Genomic DNA, 23,272 nt, shown 5'->3' with positions numbered 1-23,272 from the left:
TAATCTGATGATCCTGTGAATAGACAAAATTTACATACACCTGAAAATATGTTCATTAACCCATTGACTGCTGATTCGACATATAGGGAACGATCTGCCTCTGGCAGTTGAATGTGAGTGGCCATATACATTGTAAAGCTTGCAGAAATTCCACGAGCAATTACAGCAGCTGTAGTCACTGGATTAACATGATCTATCCATAACTATAGAGTCATGTTAAATCAAATATTTCAGTATTTTTTATGTAGATGAACTTTATATGCACAGTTTTAAAGCACGTGAAAAAATAACAATGTGTTTTGGATCAGTGGATGATTTTGTTGATGTGTGCAGTTGTTTTATAAATATCAGAAACTTGGTTTACTGTAGTGCATGGTTAGCAAATAAAAGATTTTGTAAATTTTTCTGATGTACACACATCAATAAATATTTGACATATAAAAAATATAATTCTTAATGAAAATTCTATTTTACAGCAGTGAATAATAGCATTTTCCTTTCATGTGTTATTAAAAATCACAGTTTTTAAAATCTGTTGTGTTGTTTATGTCGTAATAAAGTTTTTAGTTAAGTTTAAATGTGATCAGTGAGTACTATAATACATAAATGGATAAACTGCTTTTGTTGTGCATGTTCTGATTCAAGAATGGCATTACCGATCATACTGAAACTTTGCAAGATGATATTTATGCAAACTGTGACTCTTAATCTACAGTGTTTATGGTATTCAAAGTAACTAATTCAACTATTCAGGTGACTCTGTAACCTGGGAAAGTTACTTGATTACAAATGCATTTAAATTAATGAGATTTATTTTATTCCAAAACAAAAAAGAAAAGAAAAAAATTATCAAAATTATCCACATTCAGTAAAATTTTAGTTGCTCATAATATCAAAATCCTTCATTCTGACAAGTGCTCTTAGATCATCTGTTTTATTTATAATACTTCTAGCATTACAATAGTATCATTTAGCCTAGCTTTATAACTATTTAAGCACTTTGTTCCTACACTAAGCTCTTCCCTATATTTTATTTTATCATGGCCTTCACCTCTGTCTAGCATTAGTTTAAAGCTGCCCTTGTAGCCATAAGTGTAATGGAGTGGGTATCATGTACCTGTACATTTTTTTAGCTGAAACACCATACCACCACTGTTTTTAACAAATCCTACCTTACACAGTTATGCAGTAGATTTTGCATTCTGGCATTTCTTTATTTAGCACTACACCACTGCTTACAACTGAGTTAATAGTCCATGCAAATAAGCCAGTACTTGCCCTATTTTAATATAAACCATCCATTCCAGAAAGTTTCCTTTTCCCATTAGACTGTTTCTACCAAGCGATCTGCTTGTCCTTGCATATTAACTTAAGCCTAGTGTTCAGCTCTGGTGACCTACTTAGAATTTCATCTCCATGGTTAACTCATGGTAGTATCTCTGACAGAATTAAGTTATGGCTCTTTTCTTTAAATGTCTTTATCAAGTCTCTCTATTTATTAATTAAATTATCTGAATACCCATTGTCTACATCATTAACCTTTACTTGTTCTATCAGTTATGTCCTTCACGTGTGCCCTTGAATAGCATGATATTATTATTATTTTATCTCTATTTACCCCACGATTATTGTTACCAAATAGTTTCCTAGAACTATGATGTCTAAATTTTGCACTCTCATCCCCTTCTACCCCAATTGTTATCCTTCTTCACTAGATAATCGTTGAAGCCTATTATCTCATGAAACATACTGCCTTGACCTAATTACCTTTTATCTTCTCCCGAAATCCCTGCTTATCTATTGCAACCCTTCCAAAAGTTAAGTTTCTCTAAGCTCTGTTGGTGTTTCCCACAATTTGTACTTCTCTTTCTGAACATCATTAACTCTAATCAACACTACTTTCAACCTCCATCCTGTAACACCTGTAAACAAAGTTCATGCCCTCACAACTGTCTAATGTATATTTAATTGCATAAAGTTCCTGCCAAAAGGAAAAGACATAAGCAGTAAATGTGATAAATAATTTTGCAATGATTATTAGAGATGTAATTTACTTATATCATTGAAAACAAAAGTATACATTTTAAAATCAAGCACTTTGTTCAGTAATGTGCATTATATAGTGCTAAGATATCTAATGTGTGAGGTGGAATAGAGGATAAGGTATTTGATATATATATATGTATGTTAGCCACCTGATTTGAATAGTAAGAAAATAATCAATACACAGGGAGTCAAGAGCACCTTTTGGGGTTTATATAGTGCCAGTCTGCTGTCAATGGATGGTGCCATTTTCTCATTGGTATTTACCTTAAGAAAATGTTTTAGGATGGCCATCCCTTGCAGATTTACACAGGGGAGCTTGGGGAGGGCCATTTTCATAGCATTTGTGGTTAAAAATAGATAAGTTTCCAAAAATACCTTTTCTGCTACAACTATGTTTATATTTATCATAAAAGTATGAATAATATATCAAATAAAAGAGGAAATGTTCTCTAAAAGATGACACTATCAATATTCAAATTAGCTCGTTTACATATTCATGACATCTTGTTAATATTCAAATTTTCATGAATTTTGAATTGTAGTAAATTCTTCACCGGTATTTAATATTTTAGGACTTTTAAAGCAAATATTCACTTATACAGTATAGGCATTGCTTATCTTCTTTTGGGATGTTGGTTTGTTGACAGCTTTTCAAAATACTGCACAAGAGTGTCATTTCCATGGTAACCATCAAGTGACAAGTTGGTTATAATGTTATGTTCTTGTAAATCCTGTACAAATAATCATGATTTATTACCCAAATTGTCATAGCATTTCATATGTGTTGCTTATTGTCTTTGAATATTATGTATTATGTCAGCTCAAAAATTCCCTAGATAAACTTTGAGAATGATAACTCTTTCCATTGTCTTAGTGATGCTAATGTCAGCATATTATCATCTCTGGTCATCACAACAGATTATTTGTGGTCATTTTACATGCACAACCAATAATTATGAGGAGGAATTCAGAATACTGAAATGTCACTACAGGATAAAGATAAGAAGATAACAGTGATTATGATTTTTAGAAAGTATCACCTTAATGTTTTTAATAAACACGTTATGTTGTAAACTTAAGTGCTTAACATTCAATAAACATGCGAGTTAAGTAGACGTCATGAAGCAAAATTGTCATCATTTATGGACTGTTTTATATTCAGGTCTGTAATGATAAAGGAATAAAATTCTGGACCTGTCGCAGGTGTGCAGCCTAGCACCTCTGGTACAAAAAGAAAAAGATGCTAAACCCTAGACTGTACAAAGCCTATCATATGTCAGAAGCAGGCAGGAAAACTATACAGTGTTATGGATAAGGCATTATGTACACTCAGAATTGCAGCAAATGGCATACAAGATAATACCTGGAAACAGATAAAAAAACAATTTAGAAAAAGATTCATTTCTAGTAGATAAAAAATTAGTATGGCATCCAAATTGTAGAAACAGTTACTTGTTAAAGATAACATAGGAATGGATACAGAGAAAGATACAAAATACACAAGCCTCACAAGAAGACGCAGGCGATGAGAATCAAACACCCAAACAAACGCATCATTCTGTAATTCCAAAATATGATAGCAAGAAACAGTGTGTAATTTACTATAGTTTATGATGTTCATGGGAAGGGTCCCATCTCCTTGGTAGAGACAGAAAATAGACAGCAGTTTTTACAGATAAAAGCCAAAGAACTTGGAGATGAGGATTTGTTACAGCCTATCAAAGTATTCAGAGATGAAACATTAGATATGGTTGCAAAGGATGTATGCTATTACGGGGTTTGCATGAAGTGATATATGGCCAAGTGTTATATGGCAATCTTATCTACTGAACCAAGTGACATTTATAATGTAGCCTTCAACACACTTGTTGAGGAAATAACAGAATTACTGCTCAATAACTTATCTGTACTCCTGTTATTTACGATCAGATATAAATACCGAACACTACTTCAAAACAATGGAGAATCCAATTGGGAATCTTACCAGTTGCATCACTTAAAGAACCATTTAGCAAACCATTATGGGAGTGATGTTGTGTTTCTCCTTCGCACAATGTATTCATCAGACATTGTTTGTTCATCTTCACTCACAAATGGTGAGAAGATGTTGACAAAAATGAAGAAGTAGTTTACACCAATAACAACTATGATATCACAAAAGCAGCTCACTTGTTAAGGGACAGCACAAAGTTAGTAAATCATTGCATGAACAAACATTAGATGAGTTGTTAGATGTATCTTCCTACGCAGTAAAAAATCTTGTTTGTGAGAGGATATATTGATCTGCATGCAAACTTCTGTCCGACAAAAATAAATATTTGAACAAAGGTATATTGGTTGACATAAACAATAAAGCCCTGTGCCTGTTGCAATAAATTCTGTACAGTGTACGTGGAATAGAAAGCCTACTTAGTGTTGGAATAGCAATGGACCTATACAATCAAACACGAAGTAAGACACAGATAACAACAGTGAATTGCTTAGACCACTGCATAAGCTGAGACACACTTCATTGACTTATGACATCATCATTCAACAGTATCATTGACAAGATTGAGGAAACTGGTATCTACCTACCCCCAAACATGAGGTCTGGAATTTGCATGCTTTTTACTATCGATAACATCAACTGGCATGAAAGGATGGGTCAACCTTTCATACCACAAGTTCCGTAATGATCCAACCAGTGGAATCCAATGATCATACAGCCACCAAACAGTATAAGATGGACACTAAATAGCTTGCAATGTCCAGAATCTAGCCAACATCCCAACAGTAACCTGGACAGTACTACGAAGTTGAAGAAAACCATACTAAGAAAACAAACAATTGATGAAGTCACAACAGAAAGTATTTTACAATGCAGACTGACAGAAAACAAGCAAGGTCACTTTCAGCTACTACCAACCTTGATTCTCTGAAGACAACTGGTTGACAAGTAGGGAAACGTTTGTTGTTTCTGTGGAGTTTATCCAGAATGACACCTACAGGCCTGATGAATGCTGAAATCGATGAGAAAATTCCAGGATACAGTGCATTCTGTACAAGAACACAAAGCTAATGCAATCAGTTATCTTCCTCTCACTCCATCTTCATCAACCAATCTTAAAGTTGTGAAAACTGCGATGAAAATTTTAGTTCAAATTCCTCACATTGATATTATTACATTTTAGAGGATTTTTCTCTTTCATTTGATATATTACTTGTGCACTTGCGATGAACATTAAATGAATTATTTGAAATATTAACAATTTTGGAAGAAAATGTATGTCGTGGGATTACCATGGAAATGGCACTCTTGTGCAGTATTTTGAAAAGCTGTCAATCAACAAAGCAACACCCAAAATGATACAAGTAATACCTATACTGTAAAAAATTTTACACAGGGCGGCCTGGGCAAGGCCGATTACATGTCAACCATGGTTAAAAAAAAAGATCACATTTAAAAAATACCTTTTCTGCTATAACTCTGTTCATGTTTATGATAAAAGTATGAGTAATATATCAAATGAAAGAAGAAAACATCCTCTAAAAGATGACACCTCATTAATATGCAATTGTTCATCATAATTTTGTATCCTGGTCAAAATTATCCACTACAATTTAATATTTTAGGACTTTTAAAGCAAAATTCACAATCTGCAACGGGTGGCCACTCTAAAAAATTTTTTAAGGTGCATATTAATGAAAAACTTAAATCATCCTTTGACAGCAGACCAGCACTGCCAAACCCCTTTGGCTTCACAGATACAACTGTAGTTTTAGAAAGTGATGATTACAATTGTGCATTCTAAGCAGTAGTTTTTGGTGAGATGAAGAAATAGTATTGCCCTGTAAAATTTGATTTATTTGAAATAGATAATTTTTTTATTCTTTATTTTCAAAAACTGTGAGAAACAGGAGCTATTTATAAACTTGTGTAGAAACATTTTTAAAGTAATATTTTATGGGTGTACCTCTTTGTTCAATTAAAATTGAACCAGTTGTTAACTTTGGACATTTTGGTATTTAATTATAGTAAATGCAAGGTAATGTTTTGGGATATGATTAATAGGCTCAAACATTTAATATGAATTGGTAGCTGGTAATTAATGTGACTGAAGGAAAGGATCTTGGCAAAGTGGTAAAATAAGTCACTCAAACCATTGAAGTAGTGCTCTGTTGCTAGTAGTAGTGAAGTTAATAACATTTTAGGATTTATTTATAGACATCCTGGTTACAAGTCAAAAGAGGTAATTTTATTTTTATATAAATTACTTTTAAGGCCTCACTTGGAATATTGCTTCCAATTTTAGTTTTTTAATCTAAGAAAATAGGATGTTGATTTATTGGAAAGGGTTCAGTTGAGAACTACTAAGATGAACCTAGGATTGGAAGGATTATCTTGTGGAAATAGTTAAGTTTATTTTTCTAGCGGTTTGTTCATTGGACAAGAAGGTTTTTGAAAAATGTCACACCCATGTATTAGTAACTAATACAACATTCAGTTAGTCTTATGGTAATCTAGTGCATTGGATCTTACAAGTTGTGAATGGTGTTTTACATAAATGAAAAATTTACTCTTTTTGTAGCTGTAAGATTATACTCTAGTTTTGTGGTGTGAGATTGATGAATTCAAATATTGTTTTGTTGAAGTTAAGAAAGGTTACAATGTAAGTTCCCAAATTGTGAAATATGTTTTTATCATAATTATTTTTTTCCTTTTACTACATTTCCTTAGAGAAGAAGATGTCTGTTGTTGAGAAAGAGATTGATTGTGCCAATGCAGCCAGAGGTGTCTGGCTTGTAAAGGTGAGTGTTAGAAAAGTTTGTATTTTGCTGAAAGTGCATGGAGTTGTAGATGTTTAGAAGTATTTATGAATACTTAAATTAATAAAGTACTGATTTTGGCATGTAAATATCCTAACAAAATTGAGTTATTTTTGTTAATATAAACTTTCACTGAAGGTTCTTGCAAATAATTTCAAAAATAAAGTCTGCAGAAAAATCAATTTATTACATGTACAATTTATGTGATTTATTTTGAAACAAAAAATGCATTCAACAGACTTCAAGAACAGCATTTTTCTTATTCCCATAAATACACATATTTATACAAAAGGAAAGCAGTGCTATCAAATGTAACTTGAGTAATTAAGAAAAGGTCAAGACTGGAAAAAAGTCATTCTTATTTTTATTCTTTATCTAAAACCGTCCTTATAAAATCTCATGTAGAATAGAATTATAGTTGGTATATATTAAAAATACAAGGTTTTTTTAAATTCTTAAACAAATATATGTTTCTCAGCTCAGTGACAAATAATAGCTTAAACTGTGCAATATTTGGTAAGTATAGTTACTCCACATTGGAAGCTTAAACTGTATGAGATCTGGTAACATATATTTACTCCACATTGGTTATTAAGCTGACTGTACATTTAACTTTTATACATATGCTGTTTCTTTTTTAAATATGGAAAGTGAATATTCATGACTATAATTAAGAACTTGTATTAATCAGTAGGGATGTTCTTTATTCCTATCGCTCTCCTAATTTTCAGTTTAAAGTGTTTCAGGCATCATGGTTACAAAATAATTTGGAAGACGGGTCATATTCTACGGGTATTTTATCACAATAAATCTTAAGTGTACTGATTTATTTTATCTATTTTTACTGCAACAACAGATCCACCATTATTACATGCAGTCACATTTTGAGGACTTTAGTGGGTGTCATATTGGAAGTGTCTTGAATCAGTATGATGGAGAAAGCTAAATGTGATATCTATACTATTTAAAATGTTTTGCTTTAGTTTATCTTAGAAAATCCACTAAAACAATCCACTCGTTCAGAAAAGTGACTCACAAAAAAAATAATAAAAAAGTACTTGAAATCATTGAACTTTTCCTTTAATACAAAGGATTTTGATATTAAAGTGGTTAAGAAAATTATATTTCAGTTCTGTGGGATGATAGATGTTTTCTAAATTGAAAATACAGTAATATTTGTCAGAATTAATCATACCATCTTTCCTTCTTTATTTATGTTTTCAGGTACCAAAATATATATCAACAAGGTGGGAAAAAGCTGAGTCACTGACTGAAGTAGGTCGCTTAAAAATTGCCAAGTAAGTTCATATTCCATAAAGTACCTGAATTTTGAATCGTACACAAAACACTTGTAGACAGTTTTGATATTAGAGACTCTTAAACTCAAATATGGTTATAACAGGTCTTCACATCTCATGTATACATCTAGTGAGCAAAGCTAGTTTTAGTTTCTGTATTAAGTGATTGTAATTCCTTTTAAGGTTCAAAGTATTGCACTTTTTTATTAGAAACATCAAACAAAAAAAGAAGGAAACATTTATTGTTAGACTAACTGAAATATGTGAAATCTCGTGTTTTATTTCCCAAAGGGAAAAGTAAATATATATTTATAATTCAGAGGTTCTGGTGGGAAACCAGAGATCACTTTCAAGTTGGCAGAAGACTTAGTCAATATGAAAGATACAGGAGACAAAACTGTAATTCCAAGAGACCATCAGTTTGCAGTTTCCACAATACCTAATCAAGTTTTAGCTGTATTTTCTGAGCCCAGAGGTAAGGATAATAAAAAATTAAATTTTAATAGAATATAAGTCTTCTGCTTGCCACATATACTGACTACCTTGGATTTTAATTCTTTTACATGCTTTTTGAAAATAGTAAACACAGACATAATGCAGGTAGGTAAAATGTATTTCATGCATTAATCCTTTCAAGACGGGTCACAGGTGAAAGTCTATGTCATCTTGTTTGTTGATTTGCATTCAAAATTTTATTGAACTACTATTTCATTAAGTTTGGTATCAAACTGCAGATAATAATTCAAATTTTAGAACTATATATTACTCAATTTCTTGATTTAAAAGCAAATATTAAAAAACATAAATAAACATCGATTTTTGTGTGTCACATGGTATGTCGAATGCATCACTGTTTCAAATTATATTTTTATGAAGTCAAAGTACTAAGTCAATATTTCAATGAGGTAGGGTGTGTGTCTTTAGTCTGCTCGAAATTTCACATTTTTTTAGACTAAAATACATCTTAGTTACTAAGCTTGATAAATTATAGTGGAATTCTATGGTATTAATGTAGTAATTTATGATTCTTTTAGTTATTCAAATGTATATATAAAAATATTCTATTTCATATCCTCCATGTGCAAATTTTTTAAAGGCTTAGCAACCTATGTCAAGCAGAAACTGAGTGCAAAGGGCATAACTATGAGATAATTGTTTGCTTTACTTCTTCAGTCACTGTTCTATGTTTTAAGAAAAATAAGTTTAAGAAATTAATTCCAAATAGCAATAATCTATATACGTATATAATGTATAATAATTGAAATGTGACTATTTTATAAAATACTAGTCTACTACACAGCCAAGACAAGTTACTTTGTACAGACCAAAGGTCAGTTTTATGTTATTTGATACGGTAACATGAGTGCATGTGAACCACGTCATTGTAACTTCTGTATTGTTAAACAGGCACAGCTGAAATGTCAATATAATAAAAATAATAAATATATAATATTATGAAATTTAAGCTATTTAGTCTAAACATATATGTTTTTGTGTTATAATTTGTGTTCATTCTAGAATGAAAGAGGCATAATTTATATTTATTTCCTACTTTTTGATGGTGGTTGAGAGATTGGTCAAATCTACTGAACCCATACAGAGATTAATTAATCAAAATAACAGATGGAATGTAATGTTTTTTTCTTAAGAAACGTTTGATAACTATCTGGACATTATAAAGATTTTGCATGTGAAATTTTAAAATTTTCAGATGCATAAAATTTTTTTTATCTTAAAATAAATATTACTTTGCATAATAGAATGGCAACACGCAAAAAGAAAAAAAGAGATGAGAAAAACATTGCTTTACAAACCTTAAGACTTAATAAAAAATTCATATTTTGCATATGAAAGCATTGTAATGTTTACTTATAATCTGCCAAATTTCATTAACATTCGCTTACTAATTTAAAAGTTATAGCATGAAAACTATAACAAGCACAAAATGGTTACGAGCTCGGTTCCAGTGGTCAAGCCATGCTGAAAGAATTAAGATAACCTGTTTTTTCCAATATGTGGCATATTACAGCTTTGTGCATTTCTAATAGCTTCTTTAACATTTTGTCATTTTACAATGTTGGAACATTTTACATCTTAGTCTTGTGATGTTTATTAAAATTGTATATTTATGTAGCTGATCATGATGCAACTAACCCCTAAAAAAATAATTTTTTTTCTCTTTTAAATTTTATTTTTTGCAAAATATTCTTCTAATTTAAATGCTCTGATTTATTTCAGGTTTGAATCTGACCAGGATATCCTAAATTTAAAATAAAAACTATACTCTAGTAAGTTTTGGAAATCAAAAGGCAAAGTACTTCATCTTGGAAACAATTTCTATCCTGAATCTCATTAACCTTAATCATCAATAAATGTTATTTCAGAATACTTTATAAAGTGTATTAACTTCTTGCTTCCCCTCAAAATTTTAACAATTTAAACAGTATGTCAAAAAAAAAGAAAAGGTGATAAAGGAGAGACAAGTGGTGTTTTTTTTTGGGGGGGGGGTGTAGGTGTAAACATTGCTGTAACTTAAAGTTCCTATAATTCTTGATAAAAGTCAATCAGCTAGTAAAGTCCTGTAATAAGCGATTTCAGAAGAGTGCAGTTTTCGGTGTCATCTGCTCTTGGAAATCACCAAGCTTCAATTGAATTGCAACAAGAGGGTGAGGGCTTTTAATCTGTGTAGTTATAGTCCATAGGAATGATTAGGAGCAAGGTGATTGATTGACTATGCATATCTTTACCATAGATCATGAACAATCCCACACTCTATCACCAAAAGATAGATAACTGGCTGGTTTGACTGTAGAAAATTAATTGAAGTTTTCAAAGACCATACTTTCAGTTAAAGAATATTGATATTTTTGATGCATGTTAGTTTTATTAAATAGTCAACAGATAATGTAACAGAAATAATGCAAAACGTATTCCAGAATGTTACTGTATATTATACTTTCTCATATTATTACATTTTGCATTTGAGATCATTGATGATTTTGATGCCTACTTGACTAAAAGTTAGCTCACTAGGTAATAGTTTGCAATAGTAAAGTTAGAATACCAATTGTCTTTGTAGAGAATTACACATAGGAATGTTAATGCCTTGTATTAGAATGGTTTGCAATGAAATTAAAACAATTTGAAAAACCTTGAGATATTCAAACCAGTTTGTAATACATATAAGCTCCTTGGTAATTTATCATCTTTGCTAAATGTTCAATTGGACACTTATGTTCATCACTATTTAAGTATAAGTGATGAATCTGCATAGTTATTCTGTAATATCATTATGATTAGAAGTGTTTTTATTATGTCAAATATTCCTAATGGATTATTAAGCATCTTTTAAATCTATCATTAATGCAAAATTCTTCAAAAATGACAGGTGACAATTCTGGGGAATCAACCTTAGGACAAGGTGAAAGTAATGGTAAGGATATTTCATGTAAATAATGTAAACTTTCTCAAAACAAAAATTACACTATTAAATAATACATGTGTGTCCTCAAAAATATATATATATAGTAGAGGTATATTTAAATTATTTACAGAAGAAGAATAAAATTTAAAGTTTTTTAATCATGAGACCAAAATCAGTGGAGCTATTTTTTTCTTGTCTATTTTAATGCCAATATTGTGTTTTTCTAATAATGTTGAAACTTTGAAGTAAGAATTTTTCTTTGACAACTTTGAGGAGAAGATTCATCTCAATAGTTTGGCCCCCAAAATTATATTTTATTGAATACTGTGAAATTTCAAAATCTTTTAATCATCTTGAAAGTTTCTTGAAAATAAATCTAATTTGCAGAAATCATCAACACCACATAGTTTTCTGACTATGTAACCAAGGTGTACAATATTTATTATAAGGTACATTTTACAATAAATTCTTGCTTGTTCACTTCATATTTTGTATAGCTATTCATAATGAGAATCGTAGGAAATATTTATTATGAAAATAAAAACTTCTAGCTCTAGTTGTTCATGTAGTTCACAAACAATGGGCTTTAGCAAGATTGTACTTATATAATTGCATTCATGAATATAATACTACCAATTTTAATGTTTTACTTGTGACTGTTTTTGTGAAATCATCAAGGCTAGAACGTATATAGTTATGATGATAGCATGAAAACCACTTTTCCTATCATTAAAATTATAAATGAACATTGACTGTGGTTTCTACTGTGATATTTCAAAATGTTTTAAGTATCCTGAAAGTTTCATGAAAATACATTTAATTTGCAGAAATCATCAAAACAACCAAATCAGTTTTCCTCATTTCTTCTTATATAACAGCATGTGAAATCTGTGTCTTTATCTAAAGTTCATGGTTATTAAACTTACATGTAGAGATTATTCAACTTAAAATACTGCTATGCCCTCACAATATGTAACATAAATATCATAAATACTTAAATTTTTGTTATTGAAAATCACATACACTAAATTTTATAATAAGAATAGACTGATATGTAGAGCTTGATTAAACAACTGGAAAATTGCTACTTCCAATTTTATTCTCAATCTTGACAAGCCATTGTCAATATAGTAAGATAGTTACTTATTCTCTTGATTTATAGCACACTGATTATAGCAAACTACAAATAGACACTTCTTTTGGCACATCACATTGGTTGTATTTATAGGTGTGGGAAGGTTTTCTAGAAAATTCAGATTACAAAACAATACTGAGCTATATTTAAATGTTTATGTATGTACATATATTGTTGATTCTTACTCTCGAGAATCTTCTACAACTTTGGAGAATAGCGGGAGTTTCGCAATACATATTTAACACTATAAGCTATGCATGTTTTAAAATATAAATGTAATCTAAACAAACGTTGATATTAAAATAAATACATAACAACAAATTCGTTACAATGTGTTATTTGTATAATGACAAAAACCACTGTAATGCAAGAATTGAGTACACAATAAACAGGATATCAGACAAAAAAGCTTTTTTTTTCTTCTTTTTTTTAACTGTCACATTCCATGCTTGAACTAATACTGACAAAGTTATTTGCCTGCTCATACTTACTGTTACCTGAATCAAGTATTAGTAAAGTGTAACAGTAGTTTATGTAAATCAGTTTTAAGTGTGTACTTGCTGCAACCTGGATCGAATATTAATAAACTGTATAAGTAATTTACAGATGTAAACTGTAACAATGGTTTACAGAAATTGGCATTTAAATGTGTTTCTGCTGTTTAAGTAATTGAGTATCAGTAAACTGTAGCAGTGGTTTACAGAAATTGATGTTTAAGTGTATACTTGCTGTTTCGTGAAGCAAGTATTAGTAGACTGTAGCAGTGGCTTTCAGAAATTGGTTCTTAGTGTGTACTTGCTATTTCCTAAATTCATTATTAGCAACCTGTAACAGTAGTTTTCAGAAATGGACATTTAAATGTATAAGTTAATGACTACTTGGGATGTGTAGGTCCAGAAATATATGAATTGAAATTGCTACTCTACAAAAATAATAAACTATTATACATGCATTTGCATATTGAAGAATTAACAAATGTATAGAGATAAGAGTCATAATGCCTACAAACACAAGGAATATGATTGTTTTTTATTTTCACTCTTCCAATTAGATTGATATTTCACTTTCACAAGAAATATGTAGAAATACTGTATTTTCATATTGCTGTAAATAGTGTTATATTGTAACAGATAGGAAACGTGATATAGATTTAATGAAAGATAAGCATTTCAGTTAAATACTGTAATTGCATAAACTTTTTATCAAATATTAACAATTTGTTTAGCTATCTTCCAGAGTTTTGATTTTTATCAATAGATTTTACACCCAATAGATAAATGTGCTTGTATTATTTTCATAGGGAAACTTGTATTAGAAGGCCATGTGGTTCAAAAAGGAGAATGTAGGCCTATTGTTAATGAAAAATACATGCAGCTAAAGAGGTATGTTGTTGAAACTTTTGTTCATATTCTGTCAACTAATTATTAGTGGTATTCTAACTCTGTTGTGTAGTACATATTTTGTGTTTCTTATTATATATTACCATATTTGCTCAAATATAATGCACATTTTTTTTCCCTCCAAATACATCCTGAAAAACTGAATGCACATTATATATATTTGCACATGTTAAATTTTATTAGGTATTTTACTAGAAGTTACCACCGAAAATCAATAAAGAATCATTAAAGGTTTCAAAAAATGTAGCATATCCAATGCAATAGATGGGACGGATGATGACATGCTGTGGGAATCGGAAGAAGATGAAGCAAAGGTTCAAGAAAGCAAATCCAAAGATTTATGTAAAGATGAATGTTAGCTCAGTGTATTACCACGCATAAACTTTTCACTAAATTTTGTAAAATTCACACGTAAAAAAAATTTCAATGAAAGATTTTCAAAATATTTAATACATCAATAGTTGTTTACTTTATTTAGAAACTATTCAATACATTTTGTACAACTGATGTGTAAAAAAACAAATTTTCTTCAATTTAACCTTTCAAAATTGGGTGCTCATTATATCTGGTCAAATATGGTATATTATCAAAGAGATATTTCTATTAACTTCAAAAAATATGTTTTAGCATAGAACTACAAAACAAGGCTTGTTTTTGTCAAATAACAAGCTTTTTTTATATCCTAGTTTCAGTTTATGCTGTACATTTTGTTGCTTAATTTGCAGATAATCTAAATATATCAGAATTTTATTTGTGTATTTATTAATAAAGATCATTAAAGTATTGCAGGAGAACAACATACTGAATGTAAAATTATAGTCTGTGGGTTCTTAATTTGCTGCATGTTGTCACTTTTCAGAGCTAAACAATTAATTTTTTCCCTTCAATTATAGTTGTCCGAGTCTCTCTTGTTTTGTACTGCCATTTTTATCTGCACCTACTTCACCAGTTAACATCACAAAGTAATATTTTAATTAAAATTAAGATAATAACTGACTATACATCATTAATCAGCCCAAATAATTATTGATAAAGTTTAATCTGCTAAACCTAAATCACATTTTTGTTTTTTACAAATTTTGCATATTTTACTCTACCTTTAAAAGTATTCAGTAATGAAGTTTAAACTATTAAACTCAATTTTTTTTTTTTTGCTTTTACCAAATCTCATATATTTAATTCTGTATTAACAAAATGGTACAAAGTTTAAAAAGTTAACATTTCATTCATCCCAAAACAGCTGGTATTAGTTTGTTCAAGATAAATCAAAATGTGAAACACAAACTGACGAAACAAAATGTGGATGTCTAAAATTGTATAAAAAAATAAACAGAAGGGAAAAAACAAAAAAGGTTAAAAAAAAGGCAGTCTTAATTTCAATGAAACTTAATTTTTCTTTTGAAAATAAAGTGTAGTTAATAGAATTGGACAAAAGTAAAATTAATGGTATAAGAAGCAGAATCTTTTTATTTTAGTAGCAAGCATTGGTTTTACTAACATGAAGTAAACTTGAATTTCTTATCACAGCACAGAACCTAGAATGTAAAGTTAGTAAACATTCTAACTTTCATAAGTAATTATTCTTTATGATATTTCAAGCTCACTTTAGGAAGGACTTAAGGAATGAGTTATAAACCTCAAAAATAGTACCAAGTGTTTCTTTTTGTTTAATCAAAACAACCCAGATCTTTCCAGAATGGCTCTCTTTTTTTTTATCTACATCAAGATGCTGGTCTGGCTCACATGGCTGGTGTAGGAAACCTATAAATTATACAGTTTACCTATTTCTTTTTTTTCTTTTTTTTCTGTCTGTGTTGCCCCCCCAAAAATAATATATATATATATATAATCTCATTTTGAGTTTGGTTTAAATTTTAGTGGGAAAGTGCTCTTAATAATTCCAGAAGAAAAAACAAAAAAATTCCTGATTTCTGTAAATTTAACAAACTGTTTGAAAAACATTTTTTGTGTGAAGTGATGGAACAAGCTTCATTGTTTTGTAAAAACCCAACCATTTAAATTGTAATTTATGTATACTAAAAATTGTAACAAGAAGTATAATGAGTTTTTCATTTTGTTTACAAAAATTATTTTTTATTTTTGATAATTTGATTTATTATCCTATGAAAAATGGTACAGACATCATTCTAAAGCTAGCATCAAAAGTTGGAGGCCTTGTAGCCATATTTGGACTAAATTTTGGTCTGACCTTTAAAAGTGTGTTTGAGTTATTGTATTTAGGAATACAAACGTTAAATCTAGATTATTAAATATTTCAGACAGTCAATTCTTCAGGCTAGTCAGCCACAAAGGTCAGTGAAGCAGATTGCTAAGATTGTCCAAAACTTTAAACCTGTATCTGACCACAAAAACAATGTAAGTTTAATACTTAATTTTATATCCTTCTTTCATATAAAATTGAAATAAAGTATTTAAGTTTAGTACTTTAAAGAAGTACACATTTTAAACAAATTGCATTTTTGTTTGTTAAAATATAAATTAAATATAAAAGTTTTTCCATTTAAGGACCTATTCAAGTTGTGGGAAATAATTTAGTGATAAGTTTTATTTATAGCCAGAAAAGATAACTAATTATTGGGAGAGTGATTAAAAAATTACAGTGATATTGCCACATAATGGTGTTTCCTATATTTCAAAAGTCTTATTAATACAACAGATAGAATTTGAACAACGTAAAAAAGCTGAAGGCAAGAAATCCAGGGAAGACAAAGAGAAGGTTATGGACATGCTTTTTGCTGCATTTGAGAAACACCAATATTACAATCTCAAAGATTTGGAAAAAATTACAAGGCAACCAATTGTAAGAAAAGTATATTTTTATCATAAATAAATTGTTATATTTCTTTAAAAAATCATAAGGGCATTTAATACAAGTTGGTTGAAAAGGTTAAAGAAATAGCTGGTAGATAATTGTACATAGTAGTGTGTCATTAACTAACATTATGAGTTTGAAACAATATCTTGCTGTACTACAATGTGTTTTTTTTTCATAATAAAATACTATAATGTTCATTTTCATCTTCGATCTGTATGTTGAATTGGAAATATATATTTATTGTGTTTTCAAATATTTTTACATACATCTTACAGGTGTTTACAATTTTTTCAAGTTATTCTATATATAATTTGAAGTTTTGGTAATATTTATATTAATATTTACCTATTAGACTCCACAGTTTTTGTTGTTTTTTTGTGGATGGCAATTATGTTATAATTTTAATTTTATTTCATTTATTTTTAAGTGTAATATTTTTTTTGAATATTTACAGCCTTATCTGAAAGAAATCTTGAAAGAAATCTGTAATTACAATGCCAAGAACCCACATAAGAACATGTGGGAACTGAAGCCTGAGTTTAGACACTACAAAGATAAAAACAATACATCATAACAGACTTGCACACTCATAGTAGACTATTTTCAGAAATTAACTGAACTTATGCCTAGTTTTGAAGAGGATGAAAAATGAAGTATTCCAAGAAACAACTATTCCGATAAAACTTCATAATTAATATTATCATGACATCTTTCAAGAGATAAAATATTATCCATTCAGGTTTTAAAATTTTGAGCTTGCTACGTTAATTGTAAAACCTTGTGATTTAAAAATAGGAATTGAAAAACCAGTAGCTCTTAATATATAAATCATTTGATTTTAACAGAGACCATGAGTATTTCAGAAATCAGGAGTAAGCTCACATAAATCATGTGCTGTATTTATTTTCTCCGATATATTTTTATGGGCCTTGTTCTAAACGTTGTATGATAAAAACTACTGTGTTTTGTAATAAAAAATTTTTGGGTAGAAACCATGGTCTTGATATAGTCATTTATTGTTGGCCACAGAAGCATTTTTGATTTTCATATTTTAACTACCACATTATTTGACAGAATCTAAAATAATTGAAACTGCATCAATAAATTTCCACCCTTGAGTCCTCCTATGTTATTTTAACTTTATTACAAACTAAAAACAAAATTCTAGTTGCTTGGAAATCATTTGGAATTTTGCCTATTATAGGACTTGCAGCCACCAGTCATTGTTAAAATATAGTGAATAAGAGGAGAAAAATTGAAGAAGATGGGTTTTTGTTTTTTGTACACAAAAGAGGATTAATGAAAGTACAATTTTACTCTCATTTCTAATATGCATTATTAAATACCCTGAAATTTCAGAGATGAGTTTCATACGGGCATATTAATATCTTGTTTTTTTTCCTATGTATATTTACTTTATAACTTATATTTTATGCTGGTACTGTGGCACAGTGTGAATTTAATGCCTCAAAGTGAAAAAACAGTTATAGAAAGCAAATTGTGCATATAACTGTTTCTTGTAAACTAGTAACATGATTCAGTAATTTATATTTTAAGGTTGCAGTACATAAAAATAAATGAATGAATTAGTCAGAACTATGCATATAAAAATTGTTAATCTTGATATGCATGATGAGATAAATGACATCATATAAATTAATTTAAAAATTATAACCCTAGTTATTTTTTTATTTTATTTATTTTTATTTTTTTTGTGCTTCGTTTTGCCAGGTTGTGGTAATCCTAACTAATTATTATTTTAAAGTTGCAGTACATAAAAAATAAATGAATGAATTAGTCAGAACTACGCATATAAAAATTTTTAATTTTGATATGCATGATGAGATAAATGACATCGTATAAATTAATTTAGAAATTATAACCCTAGTTGTTGTTGTTGTTTTCATTTGGTCAGGTTGTGGTATTCCTAACTAATTTCCTTTCTGTGTTTGTGTACTGTTGGTACCGAAAATTTGTGTATTCCATGTAATGTAATTGTCCTGCAATCATGTACTTGTATTGGCCTGTTTTACATATGTTCTTAAATCGTTTTAAGATATTGCATCTTAAACTTTTGCAAGTTTGTAAATTTTGTATTTGACAAAATTTTAAATCGATTTGCAAAGTCACATAATTAGAAGTTCCTAATGGTGAAGAAAATTAAGTTATCAAGAAATGAAGGAAGACTGGCAAGATCAATGACCAAAAGTCATTATTGCATTATTTCATTAGAAATGTAGAATTGCTTGACACCAATTTCAAGAACAAAATGGTAGGTGTTTACATATTGTTGTGTACAAAAATTATTTTTGCATGCTCAAATAAGCTGACTGTATTATAAAGTTATTTCAGCGTGTTTGATCACAGTAATAAAAGATAATTTCGTATGGATTTTGATTCAGTTTACATATTTTGGCTTTCTACAATCTTATTTCTAAAAAGAATAAATGGATCTTCTAGTGAAAAAAAGTAAAAAACACTGGAATTTCCTCATTTACTATAATGCCAAATCCATACTTCTGAGTTTGTGAACTTTTTTTTAAAAGAAAAACATAATCATTTAGTACTTTATAATATATCAATATCGAAGCAATACAAGTTGAGGAGGAGTTGAAAAAGTGGGGTCAGAGGTCTCGAAACTTATTAAAAAAATTTTCACATATATGATTGTTTTATTCTTGTTACATCTGGAATAATGCAAGACATTAAGTAAATTTCATCAAGGTATAAGTTTAGGGTCATAAAGTTTACTCTAAATAATGAATATTATTTTTGTTTTGCTTTTATGCTTATAATACCCATTTTGCTAGTCAGGGAGATATGTTTGATTTGTTAATTCCCAAACTTAGCTTTCTGGTACTCTCTTGTTTTTTTCCAAAACATTCTCAATCTAAATTTGAACTCCTTGCAATATCTATAATTTGAATTGTCCACCATCATGGTGAATTTTGTACTAATTTCCAAGCTATGAAGAAGTAAAACCCATACTCCATCCAAATCCTCACACAAAACATTGCAGCGGTAGTACATGTTGCACCATACAAGATTAAAGCCATTTTCTTTTCAGTTTTCACAAGTTTTATTAATAGAGATGGCCAAGGAAGACTCAATAGAGCTTACTTTTTATGGCCCTTTGAGAAGACTGTATGTCAACCATTATCTGATGAGAAGTTCTTAGAGTAATATATAAATATTTTTATATTACCGAGTTTCATAGTTCCATTTTTCAAAAATATGTGCAAAAGCAGTACTGCAGTATGTTCTGTCATCACTGCTTGGAATCGTAGACAAATAAGTCGGTTGCAGGAGCTAGTCTGGTTTGTAAAGGATGATATAGCAGTAGCACCAGAACAGCATTACTGGCATGGAACATGAGATCTAGACCAGGCAGGATCTAGTATTAATAACGTTTTTTTGTACTTAACAAACCAAAATGAAAACTTACACTGCTTCGCCCAAGAGGAACATTGTCCATCCAACCCCGTTAAACTTTGCATCTTCATGGCCATAAACTATGGAAAGATGAGTTAATGTGGCAGTAAAGTGTGATTTATTGAGATAAACCAGTCGAACTCCTTATTGGAGTACTTTTTTTTTGTTGTTCTAACTTGAATTCCAGAAACAGCGACACCTCTCTATATTCCACTTAATCCCCCAAATTTGGTCTCATCAGTTTGTAGATTGGTTGTTACATTACAACTTTTGTAGGTGACTCTTAGGTGCTAACTACTTAACCTGTATTTATATTAATTTTCACTTTGTTCATCACCATATTAATCTTGACTAAGAGAATTTTCCCGCTGATGATTTAAATTGTCTTTGTCAAATGCACGTTTGGTTTAACATTTGATGCAGCAGATCCAATGAAATAAATCAGTTGTAACATGTATAAAGTTACCAACAAATCTTCTACTGTTTGGTCACTGGGTAGTGACCTCGTATTTATTTACAGGTAAAATGAAATTTGTTGCATGCATTATAAAAACGCGTAAATATGCCTCAATGAATTCTTATAGAAAACAAAAAATATATACTGATATAAACAATTTATTAATTGTTTTATTGATAGTTTTTATTTTAAAATTGCTTATTATTATTACTTTCGCAAGAATAACACGTAATTGCCCCCCCCCCCCCAGTGGCACAGCGGTATGTCTGTGGACTTACAACGTGTTAGAAACCGGGTTTTGATACGCGTGGTGGGCAGAGCACGTATAGCCCATGGTGTAGCTTTGTGCTTAACTTCAAACAAACAAAACGTAATCAATTATGTATAAAATAATTACGATTAATATGCAATTACAGTAATATAAACATTGTCTATATATTTTTAAGCGCGCGGGTTTGAATCCCATTACAGAACATGTTCTTCCAACCGTGTAGGCGATATAATATAACGGTCAATTCCACTATTTGTTGGTAAAATAGTAGTTCAAGAGTGGGTGGTGTTGACTAGCTCTCTTCCCTTTAGTCTATCACTTCAAAATTTGGGACGGCTTGCGCACGTAGAGTAGCTTTGCGAGAAAATTCAGTAAAACAAATATGTGCACGTACTACCTAAGACGCCTCATGAACAGAAACTTATCTATCCTATTAATATACTAGTGATATCTATTAAGTATGAATCCCTATGGTACATAAATGTAATGGCGAATCATGATACATACAGAGATCGGTAAGTTAGTGCGATAATATATCACGGTAAAACTGGCGATACTTTTTCTAAATCTTTCTTTACTGACCTTATACAGGTTTCCAGTAAGAAAATATAATAGCATTGATATTACTTAAATGATGTTTCGACGAAGGTTGTGTGTGTTACAAGCACATGGACAACAAGGGACCATTTGGTCACTATCAATATCGTTAATGGAAGTAGAAAAGAGCAAAGACCAACACTGATCCTTTAGGCAATAACCTAGCCCAACTTGTGGTTTTGTATTTAGCAAAAAGCCTAGTCTAAAACGGGGTGCAACAAGCAAAACAACAAATCATTATCACAGAATCTTCTCAGTTGAGGGTGCACGTATCAACAACGTGCAATCAGTAACATCTGTGAGGAACAACCGAAATAGACCTGGTTGCGTGTGTCGATTGTGTAAGGCGCAGAAACGGAGAGAGATGAAATGTTACATTTTCACATGGCACTTCTGTTCTCAGATATTTTTGTCGAACAAAAAAAAATATTTCGAAATATGTAGAAGTATAAAAATCTGTGTGAGTCGATCAAGTCTACTCGGAGAACATTCTAAAATACTGATAATGCTTGTTTCGTCTAGAATACGCATTTCTCTTTAGTTAAGTCTCCTTTTTTTAAATCAAAAACTTTATTGAAAAATTAAAATACTTGTAATCAATTATTTTACTGAAGTGAAGCATCATTTAAGCTAAACGGTCAAATCATAGTTTTGCGCATAGCTACAAAAGGGTTGTGTGCGCAGAGTCATGCATTTAATATTCAACTGAGAATCGTGGACTTTCTGATTCATTATTCGGCAGGCTAACCACACGGCAACACCCAGCCCCGGTTGTTCAATAATTTAACGATTCATTTATGCAGTTTTCTTCGCTCATTTATATAAATAAAAACATAATCGCTCTTCTTTATTTTATTGCATTTACCGAAACATTCATGTTAAAAATACAATCTTTTAACTCCTCTCAAATATCTTCCAGAGTATTTGCATTAAGTCATCAACACAAACACTTCCTTTTTACTTTGTTCATTTAAGTCCCCCAGTGGCACAGCGGAATGTCTGCTGACTTATAACGCTAGAAACCGGATTTCGATACCCGTGGTGGGCAGAGCACAGATGGCTCATGGTGTAGCTTTGTGCTTAACTTCCAATAAACAAACAACTAAACAAATTGTTCAGTTAAACGTACATGCATGGTTGGGTGCTTTAAAATTACTAAAATCATACCCTGTTTTGAAATTTTGATACCCCACTCCTATAACATATAATATACCAAGATAGAACATGCGATATTTATTTAATGTATTAGTGATTATGAACAATATATATATATAGCAATATGTCAATAGAGCACTAGAAATTTTAATAACACAGTGGTATTTCTGCGGACTTACAACGCTATAAACCGGGTTTCGATATCCTTGGTGGGCAGGGCATAGTAGCCCATTGGGTAGCTTTGTGTTTAACTTCAAACAAACAGAAATTTCATGAGGATTTTTGGCACAATACTTGAGCTTATTGTTTTTTTTTTGCAACATTCATACTAGAAGTCCTGTAACCAATAACATAATAGGCCCACAAGTAATTTTGTGCATAAATAGTGTTGCGTCAGCGAGGTCACGTGACT

At 30.3% G+C, this 23,272-nt stretch overlaps 1 protein-coding gene across 2 annotated transcripts in view; it reads left to right on the top strand.

The window, feature by feature from the left end:
- LOC106478035 (general transcription factor IIF subunit 2-like) overlaps positions 1-17,940 on the top strand; it is a 56,281-nt gene extending 38,341 nt beyond the window's left edge. For both annotated transcript variants that reach the window (XM_013938543.2, XM_013938542.2), the window contains exons 2-9: positions 6,767-6,837; positions 8,080-8,153; positions 8,474-8,628; positions 11,542-11,586; positions 14,013-14,094; positions 16,392-16,488; positions 16,790-16,933; positions 17,403-17,940. In XM_013938543.2, the coding sequence (XP_013793997.1) occupies positions 6,775-6,837; positions 8,080-8,153; positions 8,474-8,628; positions 11,542-11,586; positions 14,013-14,094; positions 16,392-16,488; positions 16,790-16,933; positions 17,403-17,522 (780 nt within the window). In that variant the 5' untranslated portion in view covers positions 6,767-6,774 and the 3' untranslated portion in view covers positions 17,523-17,940. The remainder of the gene's footprint in view (positions 1-6,766; positions 6,838-8,079; positions 8,154-8,473; positions 8,629-11,541; positions 11,587-14,012; positions 14,095-16,391; positions 16,489-16,789; positions 16,934-17,402) is intronic.
- The last annotated feature ends 5,332 nt before the right edge of the window (positions 17,941-23,272 follow it).

The sequence above is a fragment of the Limulus polyphemus genome, unplaced genomic scaffold (assembly GCF_000517525.1).
Source record: "Limulus polyphemus unplaced genomic scaffold, Limulus_polyphemus-2.1.2 Scaffold174, whole genome shotgun sequence".
NCBI classification, from domain to species: Eukaryota; Metazoa; Arthropoda; class Merostomata; order Xiphosura; family Limulidae; genus Limulus; species Limulus polyphemus.
The sequence above is the reverse complement of the archived record's forward strand: the minus strand, read 5'-3'. Positions and strand labels throughout refer to the sequence as shown.